Source organism: Ostrinia furnacalis, unplaced genomic scaffold (assembly GCF_004193835.3).
Source record: "Ostrinia furnacalis isolate ACB-3 unplaced genomic scaffold, ASM419383v2 OfSCF2828, whole genome shotgun sequence".
Lineage (NCBI taxonomy): Eukaryota > Metazoa > Arthropoda > Insecta > Lepidoptera > Crambidae > Ostrinia > Ostrinia furnacalis.
Window position 1 is genome coordinate 21,228 of NW_021133067.1, and position 25,365 is coordinate 46,592.

Genomic DNA, 25,365 nt, shown 5'->3' on the forward strand with positions numbered 1-25,365 from the left:
CTAATTCGCAACTCCCTATCAACTGAAGAGTAGCTTCAAGGTTCAGTCAAACCAACGCAATGAGGGCTATCGTTTTAGCGCTCACCAGTTAGCGCCACTGTAGAGTAAGGTCCTGTCACTTGCTAGTAGCGAAGACAGTGGCACCAACTGGTGAGCGCGAAAGTGGTAGGAGGACTATCGCATTTGCACTCATCAAGATGGCGCCACTGTAGAGTAAGGTTCTGTCAATCGCCAGGGGTGCCAACTGTTAAGTATAAAAACGATAGCCCTCATTACACGCGATATCAGTCGGCGTGCAGCGATGGCGATCAGACTTGAATACATTGGTCGCTATCGCTGCACGACGGCTCATCGCGTTGGTTTGGCCGAACCTTCAGGCGATTGTCTTGTTACTGGCCGTGACTGGTGCTCGGCTAAAATTGTCCCCAATGGGATTTGAACAGCTTACCTTGCTGACGTGGAGCGTGATTGCGGACTGTCACACGCGAATTAAGGCTGCGAGCACGCGAATTTTTGTACGATTTTCTCAGCTAAAATTGCCCCTATTAAGATTCGAACTGTCTACCGGAGCGGAGCGAGCGAAGGAGTAATGCGGAGCAGAGGTACGGACTGCGTTTGTCAATAGACTGGTAGATGCTAGATAATACAATATGCGGAGCGCGATTGCGGACTGTCACACGCGGAGTTAGGGTGCGAGCACGCGACGAGTCATTTGATTTTCCCGCTCCAATTCTTGATTTTCTTGGCTAAAATTGCTCCCAATGGGATTCGAACACCGTACCTTGCTGGTGACCCTCCAGCGGGCCTGCTGCGGGAAGTCGTTGATCTCGAGCTCGGTTTCGTACTTGCGGAACACTTCTTCAGCCGGTTCGGACGCGCTCTCGTCGCGCGGCTGGTAGTTGAGACGAGTGTTGAGTTTAGCAGCCAGTTGCTCGGCTACGGTCTTTGCCTGGAAATAATAAAGCAACGGTCAGTATCGGTACATGAACGAATTAAATTGTATTGTCTACGTTCGTTCGTTTCAACCAAGATCGGCAGTTTGGTGTAGTGGTTAGAAACGGACTACTACTATTATATACTACTAGCTGACCCGGCGAACTTTGTTCCGCCTTAATGGAAATAAATAAGCAGACTTTTTTTAATTTCAAACGGGATAAAAAGTATCCTATGTCCTTCTCCTGGCTCTAAACTACCTCCCTGACAATTTTCAGCTAAATCGGTTCAGCCGTTCTTGAGTTATAAGTGGTGTAACTAACACGACTTTCTTTTATATATATAGACTATTCGGGAGGTAGCGGGTTCGATTCCCGCACAGTACAAACATTTGTGTGCATGATCATATTTGTTTGTATTGGACTGGGTGTTTTCTATGTATAATAAGTATGTATTTACAAAAAAAAGTATTTAAGTATGTTTTATCCGTTGTCTACCCATTTGTTGTTTTACCCATAGTACAAGCTTTGCTCAGTTTGGGACTAGAAGCGCAGTGTAAAATGTCCAAGGATATCTATTTATTATTTATTAAATGACGTCCACAGCTGGACAAAATCCTCCTATGGATTTCCATAACGACCGGTCCAGCTTTACCCGGATCCAGGTACTCCCCGCAACCTTCACCAGATCGTCGGACCACCTAGTGGGGACCCTGACCACACTACGTTTACCGGCCTGTGGTCTATGTGCTATGTCAAAATAAAATATTGTTCTACAGATGTGTCTGTATAGCGATTAACTGAGGTACTGCGATGATGATGCGAAGCAGATGACATATGTGACGTAACTGTTGTCATAGCATACATTATCTGAAGTCACGACGATGTTTTAAGGCTAGACCTATTTAATTAGAATAGAGAAACACGGGTCTACAATAAGTGGTCTAAAATTGTACTCACAGTGATAAGCACCGGTCTGCTCGGCACCTAGCCCTTTGGCCAAGTTAATACGTGAGGCGAGTCGTCGAGCCAGTTCAAGCTTCCCGCCGGCCCCGCTATAGATATCAGGCTAAGATGCGCGCCGTGATAAATTCTGAGCGATGATATTAGACGACAAATGTATGGGCTTGTCGCGTAAAATCGATAAAATGCCTCGATATAAGTTTATCATGCCACGCATCCTAGGTCTACAGAATCAGCTAAGTTCTAGTAAAAATGTACTCACAGTGATAAGCGTGTGTGCTGAGGGCGCGCCCTTTAGTATAGCCTCAGCGACTTGCTGCGTGGCGCCACGAGGCGAGTCTTCGAGCCAGTTCGAGTTTCCTAATGACCTCGCTGGGAAGACTAGGAGCTGCTATGTTCCAGTAAAAGTGTGCTGAGATCCATTGTATCGATGCTAGAAGTCGCTTACACGACCTAAATGTCTACTCACAGTGCTCGGCGCCTAGCCCTTTGGCCAGGTTAATACGTGACGCGAGTCGTCGAGCCAGTTCAAGTTTCCTAATGACCTCGCTGGGAAGACTAGGAGCTGCTATGTTCCAGTAAAAGTGTACTGAGACCTATTGTATCGATGCTAGAAGTCGCCAAAAGAGCCTAATATTGTACTTACTGTGATGGATGAGGGTGTGTGCGGACGGCGCGCCCTTCAGTATAGCCTCGGCGGCTTGTTGCGTGGCGCCCTTCTGCTCGGCACCTAGCCCTTTGGCCAAGTTAATACGTGACGCGAGTCGTCGAGCTAGTTCAAGCTTCCCGCCGAACCCGCTAGAGATAGATATCAGGCTAAGATGCGCGCCATGATAAATTCTGAGATGATATTAGACGACAAATGTATGGGCTTGTCGCGTAAAATCGATAAAATGCCTCGATATAAGTTTATCATGGCGCGCATCCTAGGTCTACAGGATCAGCTACGTTCTAGTAAAAATGTACTCACAGTGATAAGCGTGTGTGCAGACGGCGCGCCCTTCAGTATAGCCTCGGCGGCTTGTTGCGTGGCGCCCTTCTGCTCGGCACCTAGCCCTTTGGCCAGGTTAATACGTGACGCGAGTCTTCGAGCCAGTTCAAGTTTCCTAATGACCTCGATGGGAAGACTAGGAGCTGCTATGTTCCAGTAAAAGTGTGCTGAGACCCATTGTGTCGATGCTAGAAGTCGCTTAAAGGGCCTAAATGTCTACTCACAGTGATAAGCGTGTGTGCGGACGGCGCGCCCTTCAGTATAGCCTCGGCAGCTTGTTGCGTGGCGCCCTTCTGCTCGGCACCTAGCCCTTTGGCCAGGTTGATACGTGACGCGAGTCTTCGAGCCAGTTCAAGCTTCCCGCCGAACCCGCTAGAGATATCAGGCTAAGATGCGCGCCATGATAAATTCTGAGATGATATTAGACGACAAATGTATGGGCTTGTCGCGCAAAATCGATAAAATGCCTCGATATAAGTTTATCATGGCGCGCATCCTAGGTCTACAGAATCAGCTACGTTCTAGTAAAAATGTACTCACAGTGATAAGCGTGTGTGCTGACGGCGCGCCCTTCAGTATAGCCTCAGCGACTTGCTGCGTGGCGCCACGAGGCGAGTTTTCGAGCCAGTTCAAGTTTCCTAATGACCTCGCTGGGAAGACTAGGAGCGGCTATGTTCCAGTAAAAGTGTGCTGAAACCCATTGTATCGATGCTAGAAGTCGCTTACAGGGCCTAAATGTCTACTCACAGTGCTCGGCGCCTAGCCCTTTGGCCCAGTTAATACGTGACGCGAGTCTTCGAGCCAGTTCAAGTTTCCTAATGACCTCGCTGGGAAGACTAGGAGCTGCTATGTTCCAGTAACCGTAACCGCCTCTGTGGTCTAGTGGTAAGACCACCAGCTTCAGACGCAGAGGTCCCGGGTTCGATACCCAGTGGGGGCAGATTTTTCTGTTCGGTTTGGTTGGTGATAGGGCTTGTTCTAAGTCCGCCTGGCTAGCTACCACCATCTTACCTAAGTCTGTCGCCATAACAACAATGTTAACAGCATTATTGTGTTCCGGCAGTTAGAGGTAAGATAGCCAGTTCCTCCGTGATTGAGGATTCCGGGTGAAGCTCGCTTCCACCTTCAGCCTGATCGGTACTTACCATCAGGTGAGATACAGGCCAAGAGCTTCCTCGTTGTGGATAAAAAAAAAGTAAAAGTGTGCTGAAACCCATTGTACCGCTGCTAGAAGTCGCTTACAGGGCCTAAATGTCTACTCACAGTGATAAGCGTGTGTGCGGACGGCGCGCCCTTCAGTATAGCCTCGGCGGCTTGTTGCGTGGCGCCCTTCTGCTCGGCACCTAGCCCTTTGGCCAAGTTAATACGTGACGCTAGTCTTCGAGCCAGTTCAAGTTTTCCATCGGCTCCGCTAGGCGCTGCTGCGCCTGCTGGTAAGCCGGGAGCGCCCACGCCGGGCTAGAAAAAGAAGTTGTTAATTTAAAATCTTATATTTATAAAAGCGAAAGGTTACTGACTGACTGGTTTACTCACTCATCACTTAATCTCAGAAACTAGAAGTGCTAGGAGTCTCAAATTTTGCATGGGGGTTCCTTTTAGAACGTAGGTGGTGGAACGTAGTTCTCTTTCTTTTCAAAAATAAAGGAATGTTTTCTTTGAGTTTAGTTTTAAAATTTCTTTATTGACATAAATACGTAACAAACAAGTGAATAACAAAGATAATGTACATTGCTACAACTATAACATTCGCTAAACATTAATCTTACCAGGCTACTAGCGCCTCCAAAGATTTTACACACCAATGTTCATACTGATAAAACGTATTGTAAGTGCTAAATTAATCAATAAACTAGGTGCAACATTTTTATGATAAACATTGCTTATTGCTATCTATTTTATTAAGTAAGGCGGTAGATGTGCGCCAAAAAAAAACTTATTAAGCTAAAAAACGATTGACCAAACCGGAGCTAGCAACCAGTTCTTTGAGTAAAATTTTCTACCTACAGTATTAAGAGTACTTTCCCTCCAGGTGACATTACAAAATTCCACCCAGTATAGTTTCCAACATGGCTAAAATCGAAACCAGCGATCCGGTACTGATGGTGGCGCTCCCCTGTCAATGTCAGGGGTGGGAGAGTTCATTGTATTAGGTCTACAGGGTGTTAGGTAAATGGGTGTATGAGCCGACACTAGCCCATGTTAACATGGGCATATAACTGGTATGGTGTAGTCAGAAATTTGATATTATCATTTTATTTTTTTTAATTTTCATACAAAATAAATTTTATAAGATCCGATTTGTATGAAAATTAAAATAATTAAAATGAAGATATCAATTTTCTGACTTCACCACACCATTTATATGACCATGTTAACATGGGCTAGTGTCGGCTCATATACCCATTTACCTAACACCCTGTATATTACATGGCTACTTAAAAGTCATGGGATCAAACGAATGAATAGTGATAATGAAGATTAATTATTATAGGTTCTAATCTGAATCCAAGTCCCTGGGTGTTACAACATTTCACACGCTAGAAGAATAAACCAACCTTAATTTCCTTGACGATCTTCTTGGCGGCGAGCATCACCTCGATCTGTTGGTCCAGATCACCCTCAACGTCTTCATCATCCGAGTCTTGGAGCCCGAGGGCCGCCTTCTGGTATTTCTTCTTCTCTGTAGCCGCTTGGGCTTCGGACTCGTCGAATTTGAATCCTGGATTAGAATTGACGATAAAAGCTTCCACAGACCAAACGCGGGTCAGAAGCAGCGCGGGTCAGTTGAAGCGCGGCAGTAGGCACACTGAAGGCAGAGGCAGTTTCCAAGCAGTTGCAATGCGGGCGGTTGTAAAAAAATACAATATTCGTTAACTGCTTTCAACGCGCTGCACTGAACTGCTACCGCCCTGCCTCCGGTGTGTCATGCTAATATGGCCGCCATAGTAATACAACAACGCGGGCCCGCGCTCGCGCCGCTTCTGTCCCGCTCCCGCGCCGCCTGGTTTGTCGTTCGGCAGTTGCAGTGCGGCGCGGTTGGAGCGCGGGCCCGCGTTCAAATTTGGTGTGACACACTTCAAAGAGTTTCTTGTATTACAACTTGCGCGGGCCCACATTCAAACTGCGCTGCTACTGCCCCGCGTTTGATCTGCCGAAGCCTTAATAGTGAACTACGCATGTAAGAAACAAAGAATGCACGCAGCTTTTTTTTTTTTTAATTTGGGCATTTTGAATTTCAGAGAGAGCGCGGCGCAATCGGTTTACGCGTTGCTCCTACGTGATTTAGAATTTTAATTGTTGAAAGATTTTAGGTTGCTAACTATGTTTTCAATGCACGCAGCTGTGCAGTTAAATGTGCACGTGTAGCAATTTTATCATAGTTGTATCTGTATTCTATTCCATAATAATCGAATCATTTATGATTATTCATGTGGAACGAAATGTTCCTTGTGCTTACGAGTTTAGTTCAGAATTTCAGCTCTATGTTTCTTTTTACTCTCCTAAACTCGCTACTAAAACATCCATCCATCATCATCATCGTTTGCATCATCTTTCCCTTTCTATGATTTTTTTCTATTGTGCTTTACGGCTTTGGGTGCAAGCTCTTTTGAGCCAGTCGCTCGTTAAAAAAAATACTTTTGTTCTTTCTATGAGTACCATTAAAGTTGCGATACTTAAACAGGGGAAAATATCTCTTATTATTATTATCTTAAGTAACAAACTCCAATACTCACCTTTGCCACTAAATCCTCCACCAGTGTGCACCTTCTTCCCATCCTTTTCTTGAGCATCCTTATACTTCTCCCACAACTGGCGTAGCTCGACGGGAGGGGTGACTCCAGCGAGTTCGAACGCCCTTAACACGTCGCCCGCGTAGCGCCCTTGTTCTGGCGTTAGGAATGTCCAGGCGAAGCCCTTGTTGCCTGCTCGGCCGGTCCTGCCGCATCTGTGTGGCGAATGTTCGTTAGAATTGGCTATTGGTCCAAATATGTATAAAGGGATTTTTACACAGCAGAGTTGAACTTATTTACTACACTCGACATGTCTTAGAGTACGCTAGCATATTTTTAAACAGATACTTAGATATGTAACTACTATAAATTTCAGAAAAAAAACAGGATTTTGCCAACGTTTTCGCCTAAATCGAAGATATTTGATTTTTATTATTTGTAACTTCTTAAAAAAATTCAAATAAGGTCACTTTTGTGTACGTGGACAACATAAAATGATCAAAAAATCTAGTTTCCATGAGCTCGGATAATTTCAAAAATTGAAAATACCATTCAAAGGAGTAAGGAGTAGAACCCCCGCTTTATATAGTTTTTGTGAAGTATCGGAATTCCAAACAGAAACACTGTATAGAGATAGAAATGCGTTATCAAGGTAACAATAAATACACTATACGGTAATGCATTGTGTAACGCACGGTTGGAGTAACCAACCTTACTTTTTCACCCTTCCTCGCTCACCTATGCACATAGTCTTCATAATGGTAAGGGCAGTCGTAGTTAACGACCAACACCAGCTGTTTGACGTCGAGGCCTCTTACCGTTACACTGGTAGCCACTGATATTCTGCATATATGTATACATGATGCTCCTATCCCTACCTTAGTGTTTCACCATAAATTTAATATTCCTTCGGTATAGAGCAACAACCACGAGCTGTCAAACGAAACCGATTTTGAATGACACTGGATATAATTTGATTATTTCACTGTTTTGTACAATAAATCAATCACTAAACCAGTCACCACGTTTCTGAACAAAGCACTATTTCTTATAAACATCCACGATTTCACTCACGTAAAATTTGAAAATATCTCAGTTCAAATTTTCAGCGTGCCAATAAGTGCCTCCGAACTGTCAAATGCAAAAAACGGTTCTGTTTGACGTGCGGCGATGGCATCACGCATATCTTGTTATCACGCAGTGTTGCTGCTAGTGAAATCTCGCTCGCTCAGTTCTTTGTTGCTCTATTCCACTAGGTATATTAACTTTATGTGTTTTACTCACCTATGCACATAATCCTCGTAGTGGTTCGGGCAGTCGTAGTTAACGACCAACACCAGCTGTTTGACGTCGAGGCCTCTCGCAGCTACACTGGTAGCGACAAGCAGCTTCACCTTGCCCGATTTGAAGTCCACGATGGTGGAGTCCCTGTCGAATTGATCAATCCCTGTAACAGGCCAGCATTAATATATACGTCACTCACGCAAGCAAGCGTACAAGTGTATGCGCACAGCGTTGGGTTTAGTTTTTGGAGGCAGGGGCGCTGCTGTCGTAGTGTTGCTTATCACATGTCACAAAGTCAAAGTCAATTTTTTTTATTTGTTTAGACTAATAAATAGTTCTTACAAATCGTCATTTTGCTCTTAGGGAGCCTCTACATGTCTCATAATCTTTTTACCCTACCAGCGCTTTGAGACCAACATTTGGCAAGTGCTGAGAAGAAGCGCCGCAACAAACTCAGTCACCACTGTCTGCCGGTTAATATAAATAAATAGAAATAGCAGTAGTTGGTCCATTTGATTCAGGAGCAGTTCTCTAAATTTACCACTCATTCTTGTATGGCGTATTGGGTGATTTGTCATTTTTCACTCTAATAATAAGGTTTTTATTTATTTCGTCACTGTTTGATTCTATCGTACATATTGTATCAAGTTTCTTAGGTAATGATAGCTGTTACATACACGACAGAGCTCATAATCGTTTTACTGTCATATTTCACCAGTTTCAATTCATGACATAATATCATGAAGTTCATTAAAATGTCGACATATTTAGAAATGATACTGGAAGTAATTGTAATTTATCGAACTGAAAGGAAAATTGTAATAACTGAAAGGAAATATAATTAAGTATTTTTGTGAATGAAATTAAGGGAAATCATGTTTTTTTTTTTAAATTATAAAATGGCAACACGTCCGCGTACACTTGATACACTCAGAAAATAAAAACACTTCTGGAATCAAATAGATTTGTGAGTTATCTTCCGCTCGAACACTCGTTAGATTGCTGAAATAAAAATAGCTTAGTTTTAATGGACTGATTTTAATAAAATATCTGTATACTAGCTACCTACTATCTTAAATATTTTTTTTAAATGTTCATTTTGTGTGTGTTTAGTAATAAATTAGTAATATCAGAGCCACCGGTATAATATAGGTATAGCCCGACCAGGAACATAAAAACCCTCGCCATGTTGCGGAAAACTAATGGTACTAATTTCTTTTAATGGCAACAGTAACTGAAAACTTCATTGACATGTCACCTTGCATGTCAGTCTATTGCTGTCAAAGTGTAAACAAACTTTATTTTAAATGTGCGCAATTGATTATGTTAATTAAATTGCTAAAATCTTTTTATAGTCGTGAAAGAAAAGTGGTTCACAATGTGTTAAAGTATTTATCGAAGAGAAATACTAATGTTTCGGACAATATTTTCAATGAATAATGTTTCCGACAAAGGTTGTCAAATTGACTGACATGTTTATCGTATAGTACAGTCCACTATGAAAATTAGCTGTGGTTTGTTTCAACTATCTATTTTAAAAATTTTTGTCACTTTCTAAGTGTTGAATTTTATGGAATTGGGAAAGAAGTACCGAGTTTGATGCGTTCATGAGCAGACATTGCAGTTGAATATTCAAGTTCTGAATTTGATTATTCATGATTAATAAAATAAATCCTAATAGCTCGATTGATGGTTTCATTTAATTTATTTAAATCAGGTTACCTATAATAATATTTTTTCGTTAATTTATGAAAATATCAAATTAGCCCGTAATCCTGAATCCTGATACATAGAGTTAGCCAATTAATTTAACACAGGTACGACTGTACTCAGTGTTGCACTATCAAATGCAATTGTCGCGCCTCTATGCCAGGGTTTTTATGTTCCTGGTCAGGCTATACATAATGTACTATTTAAATGCAAGAAAAATTGGACTGCGATAGGAAAATATTTAAAATAACTGACATGCAAAATCTGCCTAGGGAACTGCAAAAAAAAAAACCATAGCCTTTTACTAAAACTCCGTTAAGTGATTGGCAAATCGAGTCAACCATCATCAAAAAATAATTATGCTTGCTTTTAAAATCACTTAGCCGACTTTTAGCTACAAATTACGCCCGTACTCACAAACATTAATATGAGGTCTCAGTGCGCGTGGACGCACAGAGTGACACATGAACCAATCACAGAGCTCTATTCAACGCTGTGCGTTCGATTTGCTGCTTCACTTAAGGAAGCATCGTTTGTGAATCCCCTGCAGACTAGGGACTTTTAGGCTAAGAACTCATGGAAAAGTCTGTAGTGCGTGGGGAGCCATCATCAATCCATAATTTTTAAGTGACCCCTATAGTAACACAACAGGAATTTTATTTGCATAGGGTTCACTTAAAAATTAGGGATTGATCGTGAAAACGGGCATTAGCAGATTTTTAGTCCCTACATCTAAATCACATTCAAATAAATGTAGGATTGTAACATCTATGGCGTAAATACTCTATTGTTTTAAACTCTTTGGATGAACGAACGAGTGTGAGCGAGACGAACGTACGGAGTGAGTGAGAAGGAAGGAAAGAGGACATGGCGGCAAGACGATTACGAGTAAAGTGTGGCTCTGTATTATTTTAAAGAAGAATAAACATATTGTTGGAAGAAACTGATTTTCCATACGAAGCCCCGTCCCTATATAAATATATCTCAAAAATCGAACTGACCTCCATGCAGGCTCATGCAGGAGTAAGAAGCCTTCATCAGGTCCTTGAGAAGACTGTCGGCATTCTCCTGCTTATCCACGAAGACTATAATGCTGCCCATTTGGCTGTACAGGCCCAGAAGTTCCAGAAGTTTGAAGAACTTCGCGTCTTCTTCTAGAATGGCCACGTGTTGCTCCACTTCTTTGCACACTACGCTTCTGCCGCCGACCTGCGATGAGTGAATTATTTAGGCTGAGTTACACCATCTTACTTTAACTTTGACAAACGTCAGAAATCTGTCAAACTCCATACAAAAACCACCGGTTATCGTTAAAGTTTGGTGGTGCCTTATTGTTTTTGGTTGATGTTAAAAAGAACTTAGACTTGCCTTTTCGAATCCAAATCACAAACAAGAATCAATACATATTTTCTCGTTATCATAAGTTAAAAAAAACATTGGAGACACGTTGCAAAGTGTAACATAAACTAATAATATAACTAATAACATAAACTAATATAACTAATAACTAAATATCAAATGAATAATTGTTTGATCTAATACAATAGGTATCTATTTTGTTTCACACAGGTTCATCTCTATCTTATGTTTTGATATGCTGAGAGGAAGTAGCACGAAGAACTCAACATCATTTTATGAAGTCATCATCATCATCTCAGCCATAGGACATCCACTGCTGAACATAGGCCTCCCCCAATGCTTTTCATGTTACTCGGTTGGAAGCGGCATGCGTCCAGCGCTTTCCCGCTACCTTTACGATGTCGTCGGTCCACCTTGTGGTTGGACGTTATGAAGTAAATACCTGTATCTCAATAGGTTTCTGCAGTATCCGCCGCGCTAGAGCCTCCATCTGCCGCGGGAAGGTAGCGCTAAACATCACCGTCTGCCGATCCGGCCGCACGTTGTCTATGATCTTCATTACCTGTGGACAGACATGTATGTAATGTATGGTAGGTAAATTGTTTACATACACACTTACGGGACTATTCCCACCGCTGTAACTCCTGTGTAGCCAGGATCTACAGCTTGACCGCCAATAAAAACCCAACCAGTGAAGGTCAAGTTTGTCCCGGGGGAAAGTTTAACCGCCTCTGTGGTCTAGTGGTAAGACCACCTGCTTCAGACGCAGAGGTCCCGGGTTCGATTCCCAGTGGGGGCAGATTTTTCTGTTCGGTTTGGTTGGTGGTAGGGCTTGTTCTAAGTCCGCCTGGCTAGCTACCACCATCTTACCTAAGTCTGTCGCCATAACAACCATGTTAACAGCATTGTTGTGTTCCGGCAGTTAGAGGTAAGATAGCCAGTTCCTCCGTGGTTGAGGATTTCGGGTGAAGCTCGCTTCCACCTTCGGCCTGATCATCACTTACCATCAGGTGAGATACAGGCCAAGAGCTTCCTCGTTGTGGATAAAAAAAAAAAAAAAAAAAAGTTAAACTGTCATTGGACCCGCAACGAAATTAATCAGAAGAGCATAGAGTTCGAAGTTAAGGTTCGACTTCCCTCCGTTGCAAAGCGGATGACAGGTGACTAACAAAGGTTTAGTAACCTTTATGAAAAGATATGCACCAATAAACATCAATTAAGGGGGGCCTATCTTATGAGCTATTAGCTACCTGCCAATGATATTTTTCGCTTAAAAGTACGGACATGCACACTTAGATGAAATAAATGTATGGGATTGGGAAGGTATACTTTATTTGCATAGAAAAAAAATCAAGTAAGTGTAAGTGTTGATATTGACAATCTATGGGACTATCACGAAACGAAATGCAATAAGACAGCGCTTAAAAAGTACGTTAATTTATTTGTAGTGAATAAAGTTCATATTCCTTCAGAATATAGCAACAACCACGAGCTGTCACACGAAACCGATTTTGGATGACACTGGATGTCATTTGTGTGTCAGTGGTCAGGGTTATATAGATGACCCACGCTGAACTGTCCCGCCAAACTCAATGACAGGGGGGCGCTACCATCGTTCAACTTTATGGTTTCCAACATGGCAAAAATCGGAACCAGCGATTCGGTATTGACGGTGGCGCCCCGCTGTCAATGTCATCGATAGGACAGTTCAGTATTTTGGAACTATATCAGTGGTTTGTATCAATCAATATCAATCACTGAACTGGTCACCACCTTTCTCAAGAAATAGGTATTTCTTATAAACATCCACCATTTTATTTTGTTGGTTGGTCACGCGTCCAGAATTGTCCTCCAACATGACTATCATGGATCCTATTCTGAAGGCATAAAGTTCAAATTGTCACTCACCTGTGGCTCAAATCCCATGTCAAACATTCGATCGGCTTCGTCCAATACAATGTATGTGACGCGTCGAAGGTTGGTCACACGCCCCGAGTTGGCCGCCAACATGTCTATCATGCGGCCTGGAGTACACACTATCATTTCTGCACCGCGTTTTAATTCTGCTATCTGTATATCGAAGTAGTTTTATTAAAAAAAAGTATTTCATAAAAGGATAAATTAAAAAAACTGAATACTGTGTACAATCGCGCTTAATTTCCGAATGTCGTTTCCATCCAAGTTTACTCCTTTGTTAAGTTTTAATCAGTATTGAGGACTACACATTTTCGACGTCCTATTTCTATAAAACTTAAATCTAGTCGCGGTCTTTTGAAGAACTAAAATTCACTAATAAAAATTAATCGTTCATCAGTACTTTAAAGTGACGTTTAGTATGGAAATGTAATTTTAAAACAGTGTTCAACAAAAGTGTAACTTTTTATAAGTAAGGGTTTAAGTATTAACATTGGTTGTTAGTGATTTAGATATAGATAGTCCCAAGAGACAACATTTATTTTAAAGCCCGGTCCGTGAGCACGTAGAATTTTGTCCAATGACCCCAAGCTACCCATCCTTATCGCTCGCGCGTAATTATATTGCTGTCGCGACTGTGCGACTGGCACCCGCAGTGAGTGTGCGAGCGCGATAGCAACATAATTACGCGCGAGCGATAAGGATGGGTAGCTAGGGGTCATTGTACAAAATACTACGTGCTCACGGACCAGACTATACAGCCTTGGCCAAAAGTATTGAGCACCCATGATATTTATTAATTTTGAAGGTATTATACATGTGTCTGAATAAAAACAGTTTTTAACAGTTTTATATTGTTTATTAACAACAAAAAATTAATACTTTGTTGGACCACCCTTTGCCTTAATTACTGCAGAAGTTATTTTTGGTAAAGATTGTACTAATTTATTACAATCGTCACATGTTAAAGCGTTCCACTCTTCCCGCAAGCGACGTTTTAGGTCTTCTTTTGTTTTTATTCAATGGCGCCGGACCTTGTCCTTCAATAGACCCCACAAATGCTCGATGGGGTTCAGGTCTGGTGACTGGGCAGACCATTCAAGCAGCTCGATGTTATTGTCACTAAACCAAGCCATCGTTTGTGACAAGGTGCGTTATCCTGCTGGAATTTGACGCTTTCCATGTTGGTGTCACCAAAAAGTGTTGTAAACGAGGGCAGAAGTGCGGATTCAAGAACGTTTATGTACTTTGTAGAGTCCATGCGTCCTTCACACACAAACATTTCCCTAACTCCTGCGGCGCTCATGCACCCCCAGACCATCACACTGCCGCCGCCATGTTTGACGGTAGGTACCTTACACTCCGGGGTAAATTCTTCGTCTACTCGACGACGGACAAATGTCACACCAGGTGTGCCAACAATCATAAAGTAACGAAATTTTGTTAAGTGTTTTTCGGTCCAATATTTATTTTTACAAATATAGTTTTATAATATTATTGTCGCGTATTGTTATTACATGATATTGGCTAACTTACCTCAAAGTTTGATTCATCTGACCACACAATATTTTTCTAATCTTCCTCGGTAAAAGTTTGGTATTTTAAAGCCTACTCGTAACGAGCTGTTTTGGTCTTTACTGAGAGCCATGGCTTCTTTCTGGCTGTATAGCCCTTAAGCCCAGCTTCTTGGAGTCTTCTGCGAGTTGTTCTTCCAGAAATCGGCGTATTAATTTCAGCTGATAACTCAGCAGCGAGGTCGGAAGAAGATTTTTTATGATTTTTCAAAGACTAACAATACTACAGTATCATAGCTAAACATCTCGAAACGTGTTTTATTGCACGTTGTGCCGTGAGTTTATGTTTCAAAACCTGTCAAAGAAAGGTTTTTATCAAATATCTTTGAGTATCTTTTATAGTTATCACGTATAAGCAGTATTTAGGGGGTGCTCAATACTTTTGGCCAAGGCTGTAGTCCCAAGAGACAACACAATAGACAACATTTTTGGCTTGATTGTTTGTGTTTAATACTGTATCTCGTGTTGATAGCCCAATAAAATAAATAAATAAATAAATTTACCAACCTGTTCCGATATGCCCGTGCCACCATAAACGCACACGACCCTCAGTCCCAAGGACTTCGCAAACTTCTTTATATCCTTCCCAATCTGCATGCACAGTTCCCTCGTAGGCGTCATGATGAGGGATATAGGCCCGTCTGTGTCCTCTAAAGGAGGCTGGTCCAGGACATGTCTGAACATAGGCAGGATGAAGGCAAGGGTCTTGCCTGAGCCTGTCTTTGCTATGCCTATTAGGTCCCTGTAAGGAAAATGGTGGTTGGTGTTTGGAAAGATTAGGTGCAATTGGAAATGTGTTCAGTAGCCTTATTCACGTAACAAAACTTCAACGACAACAAAACACTGAGTTGCGATCTTATCGAGTAATCGTTCTATCAAAATGACCCTTGTGAATACGGATTTAGAACTGTTTTTCATTGGGACGACGTAACAAAACTTCAATGACAACAAATCGCTGAGTTGCGATCTTATCGAGTAATCGTTCTATCAAAATGACCCTTGTGAATACTGATTTAGAACTGTTTTTCAATGGGACGACTTCTGAACGTCAGCGAGATCTTGACTGTCAAAATACGTGAATTAGGCCACTGCAGGTGGTTATAGTAACTACATTTATTTAATCTTCATTCTTAATACACTCGGCATCAAATAAATCGCACCTCCCGCGACAAGCACTTATCAAACGTATGCATCCCCACTTCCCACCAACGTTGGTACCATTTGAAAGCCTAGTTCTAAACTTCATTTCATTAAAGGAAAGATTTTTACCCCAAAAATGTGTCTTTACAAGGATCCAGAGTAACTTCTTCAAAAAAAAAGGTAGTTACGCTATAGCCATTTTTTATAACTATAAAACTGTTAAGTTGGGATTAATCGCTATCCATCTGTTAAAGAGGACACGTGAGATCTTTATTTGGTTTTATAACCATAATAATTGGTCTAATTGATCCCAGAGGTGAGCCCAAAGTGAGGTCTATTTTCAAGTCACATTTAAGGTATATGTTAATCATTTATTTAGAAATGAAATGTATTTTTCTTTAAGGATATTTATTGGGCTTTCAAATAACACCAATATTGTTGGGGTACCATGATTGTATCAGAAGAAAATCTTTAAAGTTCGCGTCGCGGAAGGTGCGGTTTATTTGATGTTGAGTGTAGATTCAGAAAAAGTCAATTAGGATAAATCCTAATAACGAATGATAAATAATCGATCAACGAAAACTGCTAGACAAAGGCCTCCTTCAAGGATTTCCATAATGACGGTCTGGCGCTGCCCGTATGTAGGTTCCTCCAGCGACCTTTACCAAATCGTCGGTCCAATCATATATACTCATAACCTATAAACGATGTATTTACCTTCCAGACATAATCGCAGGTATAGCCTGAGCCTGTATAGGCGTTGGTTTCTCAAAGCCCAGCTTCTTCAGTATATCCAGCTCTTTTTTGCTGATGCCACAGTGGGCCCAAGTCCTGATGGGCTTGGGGCAGCCCTTGCCCTTCACTCGGATGCCTTCCAGTTCTGTTCGATACGCCTCCACTTCGTCTGACGTCATCCTTGATAGTTCGTTGACCTAGAGGATAAAATAATATGGTTGAATTAAAACCTGTTTGAGATGTTTTGTTTTTTCTGTGCACTACAAACCCGGTATTGGCAACCCTTTCTTCAAGAGTTAGAGTATTAGGCATTAAGGGTCTAACTTAATGGAAATATATTTTCTTTAAGCAAATAGTCCTAACATTATGCTTTGATTGCCTACTGAAACAATATGGGTGAGATACAGAACATCTCACCATTGCTTGAAGAAATAACTAATCAAGAAATAATTAAAAGAAAGTATTATGATTGAAACCACACTTATTTGGTAAGAAGTTTATTGTGTAGGCTTGGTAGCCATCAAGTGATCAAGTAACAAAAAGGCGGGGAAAAGAATGACAGCTGTCAATCAACATAACCTCACTTTTTACATACACTACAGAAAGATAGATAGAAGAACACACACTCTCTATTTCGATAGATTACTAAGCTTGTTCTACGAGTTAAATAGACATGGAAATAAAGTTATCAAAAACATCCTGTATATCGTGTCATCCACGAAGACGCGTTCCACCAATTTTTAGTCGAGGGAAGTTTGATCCGAGCAATCCGAGCGTCATTATGTAGTGCATTCATGGATAATTTAGCGTGTACCGATAACACTCAAACATTAGCGCAGTGGTTCCCAAACTTATTTAGTCTACTGCCCACTTTGAGAATAAATTATTTTTTAGCGCCCCCCCTTTTTTGTAGTCAAAAGTCGAGCTCAGTCGATGTCTAAGAGTCCTCCTAGTAGATGACTGCCTCCCAAGCCTCTACACAACGTCCCGATTTTTTTTCTGGGGCTCTTACCGCCCCCCATTAAGCCTGCAGCGCCCACAAGGGGGCGTTATCGCCCACTTTGGGAAGGACTGCATTAGCGGAAGGATGTGAGTCGCGTCTTCGTGGAAAAAACGACCTATACTTACCTCTGTGTAGAATGCCTTCCTAAAAGGCATGTATTGAAGACTGGCATGGTCCACCTTAGCCAGCTCCTTCCTCTGTTTGGATGCGAGGTTCGCTGCTGCATCCTTTATATCCTCCGTTTCTTCCTCTGAGGAATACTCCAGACCGTCTTGGTTCTGTTCTATCAGCTCCCCTGTGGAAATATTAAATATTTTACAATATAGTTGGATAGAACAGACTTAATGAAATCCTACTACTATTATAAATGCAAAAGTTTGTATGGATGTCTGGATGTCAACATGTTTGTTACTCTTTCACACAGAAACTACTGAACGAATTTTGATGAAACTTTGCAGTATTATAGTATAGTTTATGACCCATAATAACATATAGGCTATAATTTATGACGATCTGTGCAAACTAAATTTCACGCGGGTGAAGCCGCGGGCAAAAGCTAGTACATGATAATGGAACCATTTTGGAATCACTTTTGATGGTGTTTAATTGTCTCTGGTAGTCATATTGTACAATGTTTATTCTAAAATGGATGAAAACACTAACTCAGATTCAATTCCAATCTGTGAGTCAAATAAATTTCATGGATGAATTTTAATGCAACAAGACGATGATTAAGATACCACATGTTTTAGGTAGTTTGTAGTTTGTAGGACATTTAAAAAATAATAAAACAAGTTGCATACCTTTGTTCTTCTGTTCCGTGACCTTTTTCTTAGCAGTTCCAGTGAGAATGACAATTCCAGTGCCACCTGTTGTTGGTACACTGATTATTCCTTTCGCTTGGTCCATCTGGTTAACTTTACGCACCTCCTAGCAAAATCGAAAAAAAAACAATTTAATAAATAATTATAAAATAATAATGCAATAGCAATAACAATGAGTCCTTTATTGAAAAAAAAACTGTTATTAGAAATAACGTATTTTTCTAAAAATCTGTAGGCTTAAGATGCGCACCGCGATAAGCATAATACATTGAACATACAAATGATTTTATCATGGCGCGCATCATGTGTTAAGGCGATTAGAGTCCTCAATGACCTTGGGCGTTTGACCTTCACGCCGCGAGCAACACCCGCGTACCCCGCACCAAAAACTCCGATTTGACACCGATCAAAAATACACGGGCATAGGTAGATACAGAATAGAAGCTCTTTCTTCATACATTACTGCCTATTATTTTAAACTTAAATTGATGAACCTTGATGTCGGTGTCATTTATCTCAGGCGTAAAGGTATTTAATAAAAATAACAAAATCCATGAACATTTTGTACGGGATAAAATTTTATTTTATTTTTCGTAAATTTTCTAATGCTTTTGTCGGTTCAGTCGTTCTCGAAATTTGAACAAACCCGACTTTATTACAAGCTTTTATTTAGCTTGCAATTTATGATGTATGTAGGTAATTACATAAATGTTTGTTCGGGTGGAATCTTGCAAGCTGAATTAGTTAGACCAACTTCCTGACGACAACTAGGCTAGATGACAAAATTTCAATTATTTGTCCGCCAGACAGATAATTAGAAAATATTAGACTCATATTTTTTATTTTCTTTCATAATTAAATAATAACAGTGCTACATCGAGTTGAAATGGCGCGATACGCCACGCTTGAGTAGAATTTTTACTCAAATGTGACGTCACGCGACATTTCAACTCAATATAATACTGTAATTATTCGATTATGGAAAAAAATAAAAAATATGAGTCTAATATTTTCTAATTATCTGTCTGACGGACTAAATAGAATTTCGATTTCATTACCCAGTCATCATCCCTATTGGAACGCATTAGTACCTACCTAGTATTGTCTATGGCCTAAAAAAGCAAATGTTTCTGCTTTTGTCTATCACTTATGAAGAATAAACTGAAAATGTATTTGTCTTTTTATTAGAAATCCTTCATCAATTGATTGAGTTCAAATTTCGGATATACATGTAATTCGGGTGACAATGCAATATTGTGATGACATGGAGCTGATCTGATGGTAGAGCTGGAATGCCAGTGGCCCCATAGCAACTCCGGGAATAAACGATTCCATCGAGTTTAGGCTCGTTTGATTTGTATTTATTTATTATTATACCTAAATAATTTCATTACAATTTTCTAAAAATGCACAAAAACTTAAAAATCTTGAAAACGGTGATATTTTTACTGGGGTCAAAATTGGACGTTAGGGAGACCATGGCGAGGCCTATCGATGGTTGAAGGGTTATCCATTGTTTTTGGGACACCCTGTATAAGCAAGTACCTAATGTTATGTAAGTAGGTACGCTACTTTGAAAATCATGAGTCTTCAATTCTCTAAGAGAAACTGCAGGGTCTGATGATGGAGCTGAATTACGCCGCAGTAAATTCCCCATCATAAATAAAAAGTTTTTTTTTAAAACAAGCTCTTTTATGCTAATAATTTTGGTTTCATGACATGCTCCTAAAACTCATCACCTTATAAGAGGATTTTAGTTTTTATCTGCGAAACTTTTTAATAATATAGGTACGTTTCATGGTTTGGTAATTTAGGGAAGTTTATTTGCACTTAACATGAAAAATATGGTATCAATGTACTGAGTACCTATGCACCTTCAGTGGCAACAACAAGGTCTACTGGGTACCTATAGTCTACTAAAGGCATGAAATAGATTAATTTTACTAAAAATTAAAACCAACTCCAAAACGAATCACCAAAAGGTAGGACACCGACACCGACTCCGAAAATGGCTAATTTTGTAATCAGTATCCAAATTTTTAATAAGCTCTATAGAACAATTCAATACCACTTTATCTTAATTTTTTTTAATGTGACAGGAGGCAAACGAGCAAACGGATCACCTGTTGGTAAATGATTACCGTCACCCATAGACACCCGCAGACCCAGGGGCGTTACAGGTGTTATTTTTAATTGTGGTATTTTCGCGAAGAAACATATTTAAAATCTAATTCTAATAAGTATGAAAAATATAAATTGTTTTCTTCACGTAAATCGATTAAGTTACAGATTCTGACTAGCTCCTAATTTGGATACTGATTGCAAAGGCCTAGTAAATAAATAACGTAATAATTTTTCTACTTGTATTTATCTAGTGCAGTTGTTTTGGAGTCAATTATAGTTTTTTTACACTAATAGATTCTATTCAGGTAGAAAATAGCGTCTGAGCGCGTCATAATTCAATTGTATTGTCTGACTGCACGTACTCTATGAACAATTCTGACATAAAATCTATTGTCGAACAAAAGCTGGGTTGCACCATCTTACTTCAACTTTGACAAGCGTCAAAAGTCTGTCTAACTCCATACAAAAAACACCGGTTATCGCCAAAGCTACGGTCAAAGTTAGGTCACGTCAGGTGGTGCAACTTAGCCAAAGAAAAAATTCATTTTGATCGCTAATGTCAGTTTGTAGCGAGTGACACAACCTCCCCGTCTGAAGGCCAGCGGCCGACTGCCGCCCGCACCCCGCGAAGGCCCCCTCAACAGCAAAACGTTCGGAATTTATCAAAAGTAAAATTTATGAATGAAAGTAATGTTCGATTGAAAAACGCAACGTGTCATTTAAAGATTAAAGAATTCCCAATCTATTCGTGCAAAAATCTTTTAAATTAACATAGCCGTTTTGGAGGAGTAGGGAATTTAAGTAAAAAATCGATGTCCCGTATTTATTTTTTTAATCCAAAACAAAGAGACGTAGCGAAAATTCAAACGTCACAAATGTAGTCCTTGAACTGTTGTATAACATATATTTTTTTCAACTATTTCTGTCCAGCAGTAAAAGAGGAGTAGGCTTTACAAAATGCCCATTTGGCGCGGATTGAGGACACTAATCGCCTTAAATGAGGGTTTTCGCGTATGAAAAATCCGCCAGATGGCAATACGTAGACGTGAGGTCCAAATGCTGCATGATTGGTTATTTTTGACATGACATTGACAGATATGTCAAAATCCACCAATCACGCAGCAGTCAGACCCCACATCCACGTCCCGCCATCTAGCGGATCTTTCATACGCGAAAAGTAAGAAATGAAGTCTCATTACCTGTTGCACTTCTTGCATATACGCATCTAGAGGATCAATTTCGTCTTCTTTCTCTTTCTTTTCTTCGGCAGCTTGTTTCTCTTTGGATTCACCATCTTCACCTAAAATAGCATCAATTATTGTTTTTGTGACCATATAAATTCTCATTCTAATTTCAACATAATTGATTACAATAGAAAATACTGACACACACACAACTATATTTCTAAAGCCTGGTCTGCGAGCACGTATGATTTTGTCTAATGACCCCAAGCTACCTATCCTTATCGCTCGCGCGTAATTATATCGCGCACAGTCGCGACAGCAATATAATTACGCGCGAGCGATAAGGATGGGTAACATGGGGCCATTGGACAAAATTCTACGTGCTCGTAGACCAGACTATAACAATAACTTAAAAAAGGTTATGGATTTCTGTACCTTCGTCCCCAGAGTCATCCTCTAAAGACCATTTTTTAACAGCGGGCACTTGAATGTTTGAAACGATGCTGCCTTTCTGCACCTCCTTTTTAGCGGACTCCAGTTCTTTGCGTTTGCGCTCAGCGCGCCATCTCTCGATGCGATCGCGACGCTTTTGCATCTCTTGTTCCAATCTGCTCTGTTCTTCTTCCTAAAATTTATTTATTGCACAGACATTATAAATAACTATCTTAAAATACTCAGCTCAGTGATAAGACCATGGGTTAAACTTAAAAATAAATAAACTTAACTATTCTTCATTATACAAGATTTTTAAGAACCAAAGCTCTGACAATAGGGATGTTTCCTAGGTAAAAAAACAAAAGTTTTAATTAGTCCGTCAGTTAGCCTATCAAAAACTACTCGACACGTATTTTTCACTTTTTAAAACTAATGAAAATGTAAAGAGATAAAGCATGCCAAAGTTCTAAAGAAAAGGCCCGTGACGTCAGTGAGTGCGTAAAAGTGCAGCACTTTGTGACGTCGCGCGGAACTTCAGCGCACTATAACTTTGTAATTATTTGTTTGATTGACAATTCAAAATGTACGTGTGCAATATTTTTTTATATTAAAATTGACGGACTAAAAAAATTTTTTTAGGAAACTAGCCTATTGCAATGGTTATGAAATAAAAAGATATAGTAAAAACTATAAATGACCAGGCTTACCAGTATTAACTTAAAAAGCTGAAAAGATTTTAAGACTTCTTATTGTCTGTGCAAATTTTAATCAAGGAATTTTTTTTCTTTATTTGATGATGTTGAACTTTGAAGGAAGAGTTAAAGAAAAAGAGAGAAGAGAAAAATTAAGTCCTATGCCCGTTTTCACCATCAATTTTATAAGTGACCGCTAACAAAACAAAATTCCTGTTATGTTACCATAGGGGTCACTTAAAAATTAGAGAGTATCCTAAGACTAGGACTTAATTTTAGTTGAAATATAAGACTGGCCTGGCATATGTGTCCCATTCATGGGATTTTTTGGCAGAGCTAAAAAATCCCATGAATGGGACACATATAAGAAAGCTCTAACCAAATATAACACTGAGATCAGGAAAGCAAAGAGAGCATCGTGGAGGAAACTGTGCGAGGATGTCGAAAGTCTTCCTCGAGCAGCAAGACTCCAAAAAATGATCTCCAAAACTCCTGTTAGGCAGATTGGGCTTCTGAAAAGACCCGATGGAACTTTCACTTCATGTGAAAACGACACATTGGAGCTGCTGGCAGCAACCCACTTCCCTGGATCGGTGGGCAGCAATTGCTCGGCGACTACACATAGCAACCTTCGCAGGCCGAAGAATGACGACTGGCGGAGGGCTGCTATAATCATAAGACCCAACCAGGTAAAATGGGCCATCAGCTCCTTTAAACCATATAAAGCGTGTGGCGAGGACAACATATTCCCTGCTCAACTGAAGGAGGGGATGGAAANAATGTCAACAAGGAAGGCGGAACCAGATCGAAGGCGACTGTTGACAGTAATGGACCAGCTCAATATTTATTCGACGGCACAGTACTTCCCGGGCAGATTCAACTGCGAAGTTCCCATTATCCCTTGGCCAGGCCTGCCCGGAGTGGAATTTGACCGAGGAACCTCGAATGTAATATTCCAGATGTGGGAAACGCCGGAAGTGGACTTGTTCGCATCGAAGACGGTTCACGTGGTTCAGAGGTACGTAACGATACAATTTTTTACAACGCCTCCCTGCAGCAGTGGGATTACGACCTGGCGTGGCTGTTCCTACCGCCGAATTTGATTCCCCAAGTACTGTCGTATCTCAACACGGCGAAAGGTCCGTATGTTTTGATCACCCCGAAGGGGCACTGATCGCCTGTAACTAAAGCTGTCGTTTTAGATCCAAATTTAGGCCACAGAAGTATTGAATCGCCTTCGTCCACGCACGACTCTGGGTCGATCATCAGTAGGGTACGATAGTGTACTCTGCGTCCCGATGCTAATAGCAATAAAATCGCAGCACTTCGGGATAACTGATATAAATTACTAAAATCAGGTGCACTATTTTCCGAGGACAACATATTCCCTGCTCAACTGAAGGAGGGGATGGAAATCCTCACTCCACATCTGGTCAAAATCTTCAGAGCCAGCTTGGCCTGGGGACATATACCGGAACGATGGACCACAGTAAAAGTCATATTCATTCCAAAGGCTGGCAGAAAGGACTACGCCTTGCCAAAGTCCTTTAGGCCAATAAGCCTCTCATCCTTCCTCATGAAGGTTATGGAAAAGGTAATGGACATCTATATTAGGGACGTAGCACTTGTCTACGCATCGTCTCGACTCGCCCTCCTGCTGCCCACATCACTACGTGCGCCGGAAGCCGGGCACAGCACTACAGCGGTCTGCGCGGGCAGTGGGAGGGGCGGCTCTCGGGAGCCGACCACTTGGACTTCCGCCCTCCGCGAACGCGCGTCGCGCAGCTTTGCATTTCTTGATTTCTTGTAATAACATGAAGAACTAAAAACGAAACCTATTCACCACACACAGCATGCCTTTTTTTTTTTTTTTTTTTTGTTAGGGAATGCTTTGCGCATGGGCGCAGGCTGGTGGGGCCAGTGACTCAGTGGGCTATAAAGAGCACACCTACTCTTTGCATGACTTCTGACATCATGGTTCCAAGTTGTAGCTTCCAAAAGAACTACAAAGTGGAAATACCACACAGGGAGGACTGGCTGAACAAGCAAGTCACCTGTGAGAAGGGCAGCCTTATATGGTTTACTGATGGGTCAAAAATGGGCCCTAACGTAGGCTTTGGCGTGTATGGAGAGCAGCCGAAGCTTAGGCTATCTCAAAGCCTGGGCAAATTTGCCTCTATCTTTCAGGCAGAAGTCTACGCCATTATTGAATGTGCGGAAGCTAACCTGCGAAAAAATTATGCCAACCACATAATTTACATTAACTCAGACAGTCAGGCCGCGCTGCTGGCCTTAAACTCCAACTTAATCACCTCAAAGTTGGTAGAAAACTGCATGAGTCGACTAAATACTCTAGGAGAACGAAACAGAGTAACGCTGAGATGGGTTCCAGGTCATGCGGGAATCGAGGGCAATGAAAATGCCGACGAACTAGCCAGAGCGGGAGCGGAGGGAACACAATATGGTCCAGAACCCTTTTGTGGTGTTCCCAAAAGTCTCGCTCGAATGACCCTGGAGAACATCTATTTAAACAAATCCTTTATGGCATGGTCAGACACGCCAGGATTAACTCATTCCAAAGCTCTCATAAAAGCCTATGATCGAAAAAGCTCTAAGCAGATCATAGGACTGAGTAGGACCAAAATGCGCATCTTAGTTCGAGCCCTCACTGGACACTGCAGCTTAAACAAGCACTTGTCCACTATGGGACTGTCCGAAACAAGAACGTGCAGGATGTGCCAAGAGGCAGATGAAACGCCACTACACATGC

General features: G+C 41.1%; 1 protein-coding gene across 2 annotated transcripts in view; it reads right to left on the reverse strand.

Moving 5' to 3' along the window:
* Prp5 (pre-mRNA processing factor 5) overlaps positions 1-25,365 on the reverse strand; it is a 29,082-nt gene that overhangs the window by 2,449 nt on the left and 1,268 nt on the right. The window contains exons 4-17 of one of the 2 annotated variants that reach the window (XM_028309749.1): positions 21,904-22,093; positions 21,484-21,584; positions 18,140-18,266; positions 17,462-17,631; positions 16,316-16,530; positions 14,966-15,200; positions 12,879-13,040; positions 11,413-11,532; positions 10,613-10,820; positions 7,902-8,064; positions 6,621-6,832; positions 5,442-5,605; positions 4,150-4,344; positions 782-949 (exon numbers count right to left, since the gene is read on the reverse strand). In XM_028309749.1, the coding sequence (XP_028165550.1) occupies positions 782-949; positions 4,150-4,344; positions 5,442-5,605; positions 6,621-6,832; positions 7,902-8,064; positions 10,613-10,820; positions 11,413-11,532; positions 12,879-13,040; positions 14,966-15,200; positions 16,316-16,530; positions 17,462-17,631; positions 18,140-18,266; positions 21,484-21,584; positions 21,904-22,093 (2,430 nt within the window). The remainder of the gene's footprint in view (positions 1-781; positions 950-4,149; positions 4,345-5,441; positions 5,606-6,620; positions 6,833-7,901; positions 8,065-10,612; positions 10,821-11,412; positions 11,533-12,878; positions 13,041-14,965; positions 15,201-16,315; positions 16,531-17,461; positions 17,632-18,139; positions 18,267-21,483; positions 21,585-21,903; positions 22,094-25,365) is intronic. The other variant, XM_028309750.1, reaches the window with a different exon arrangement.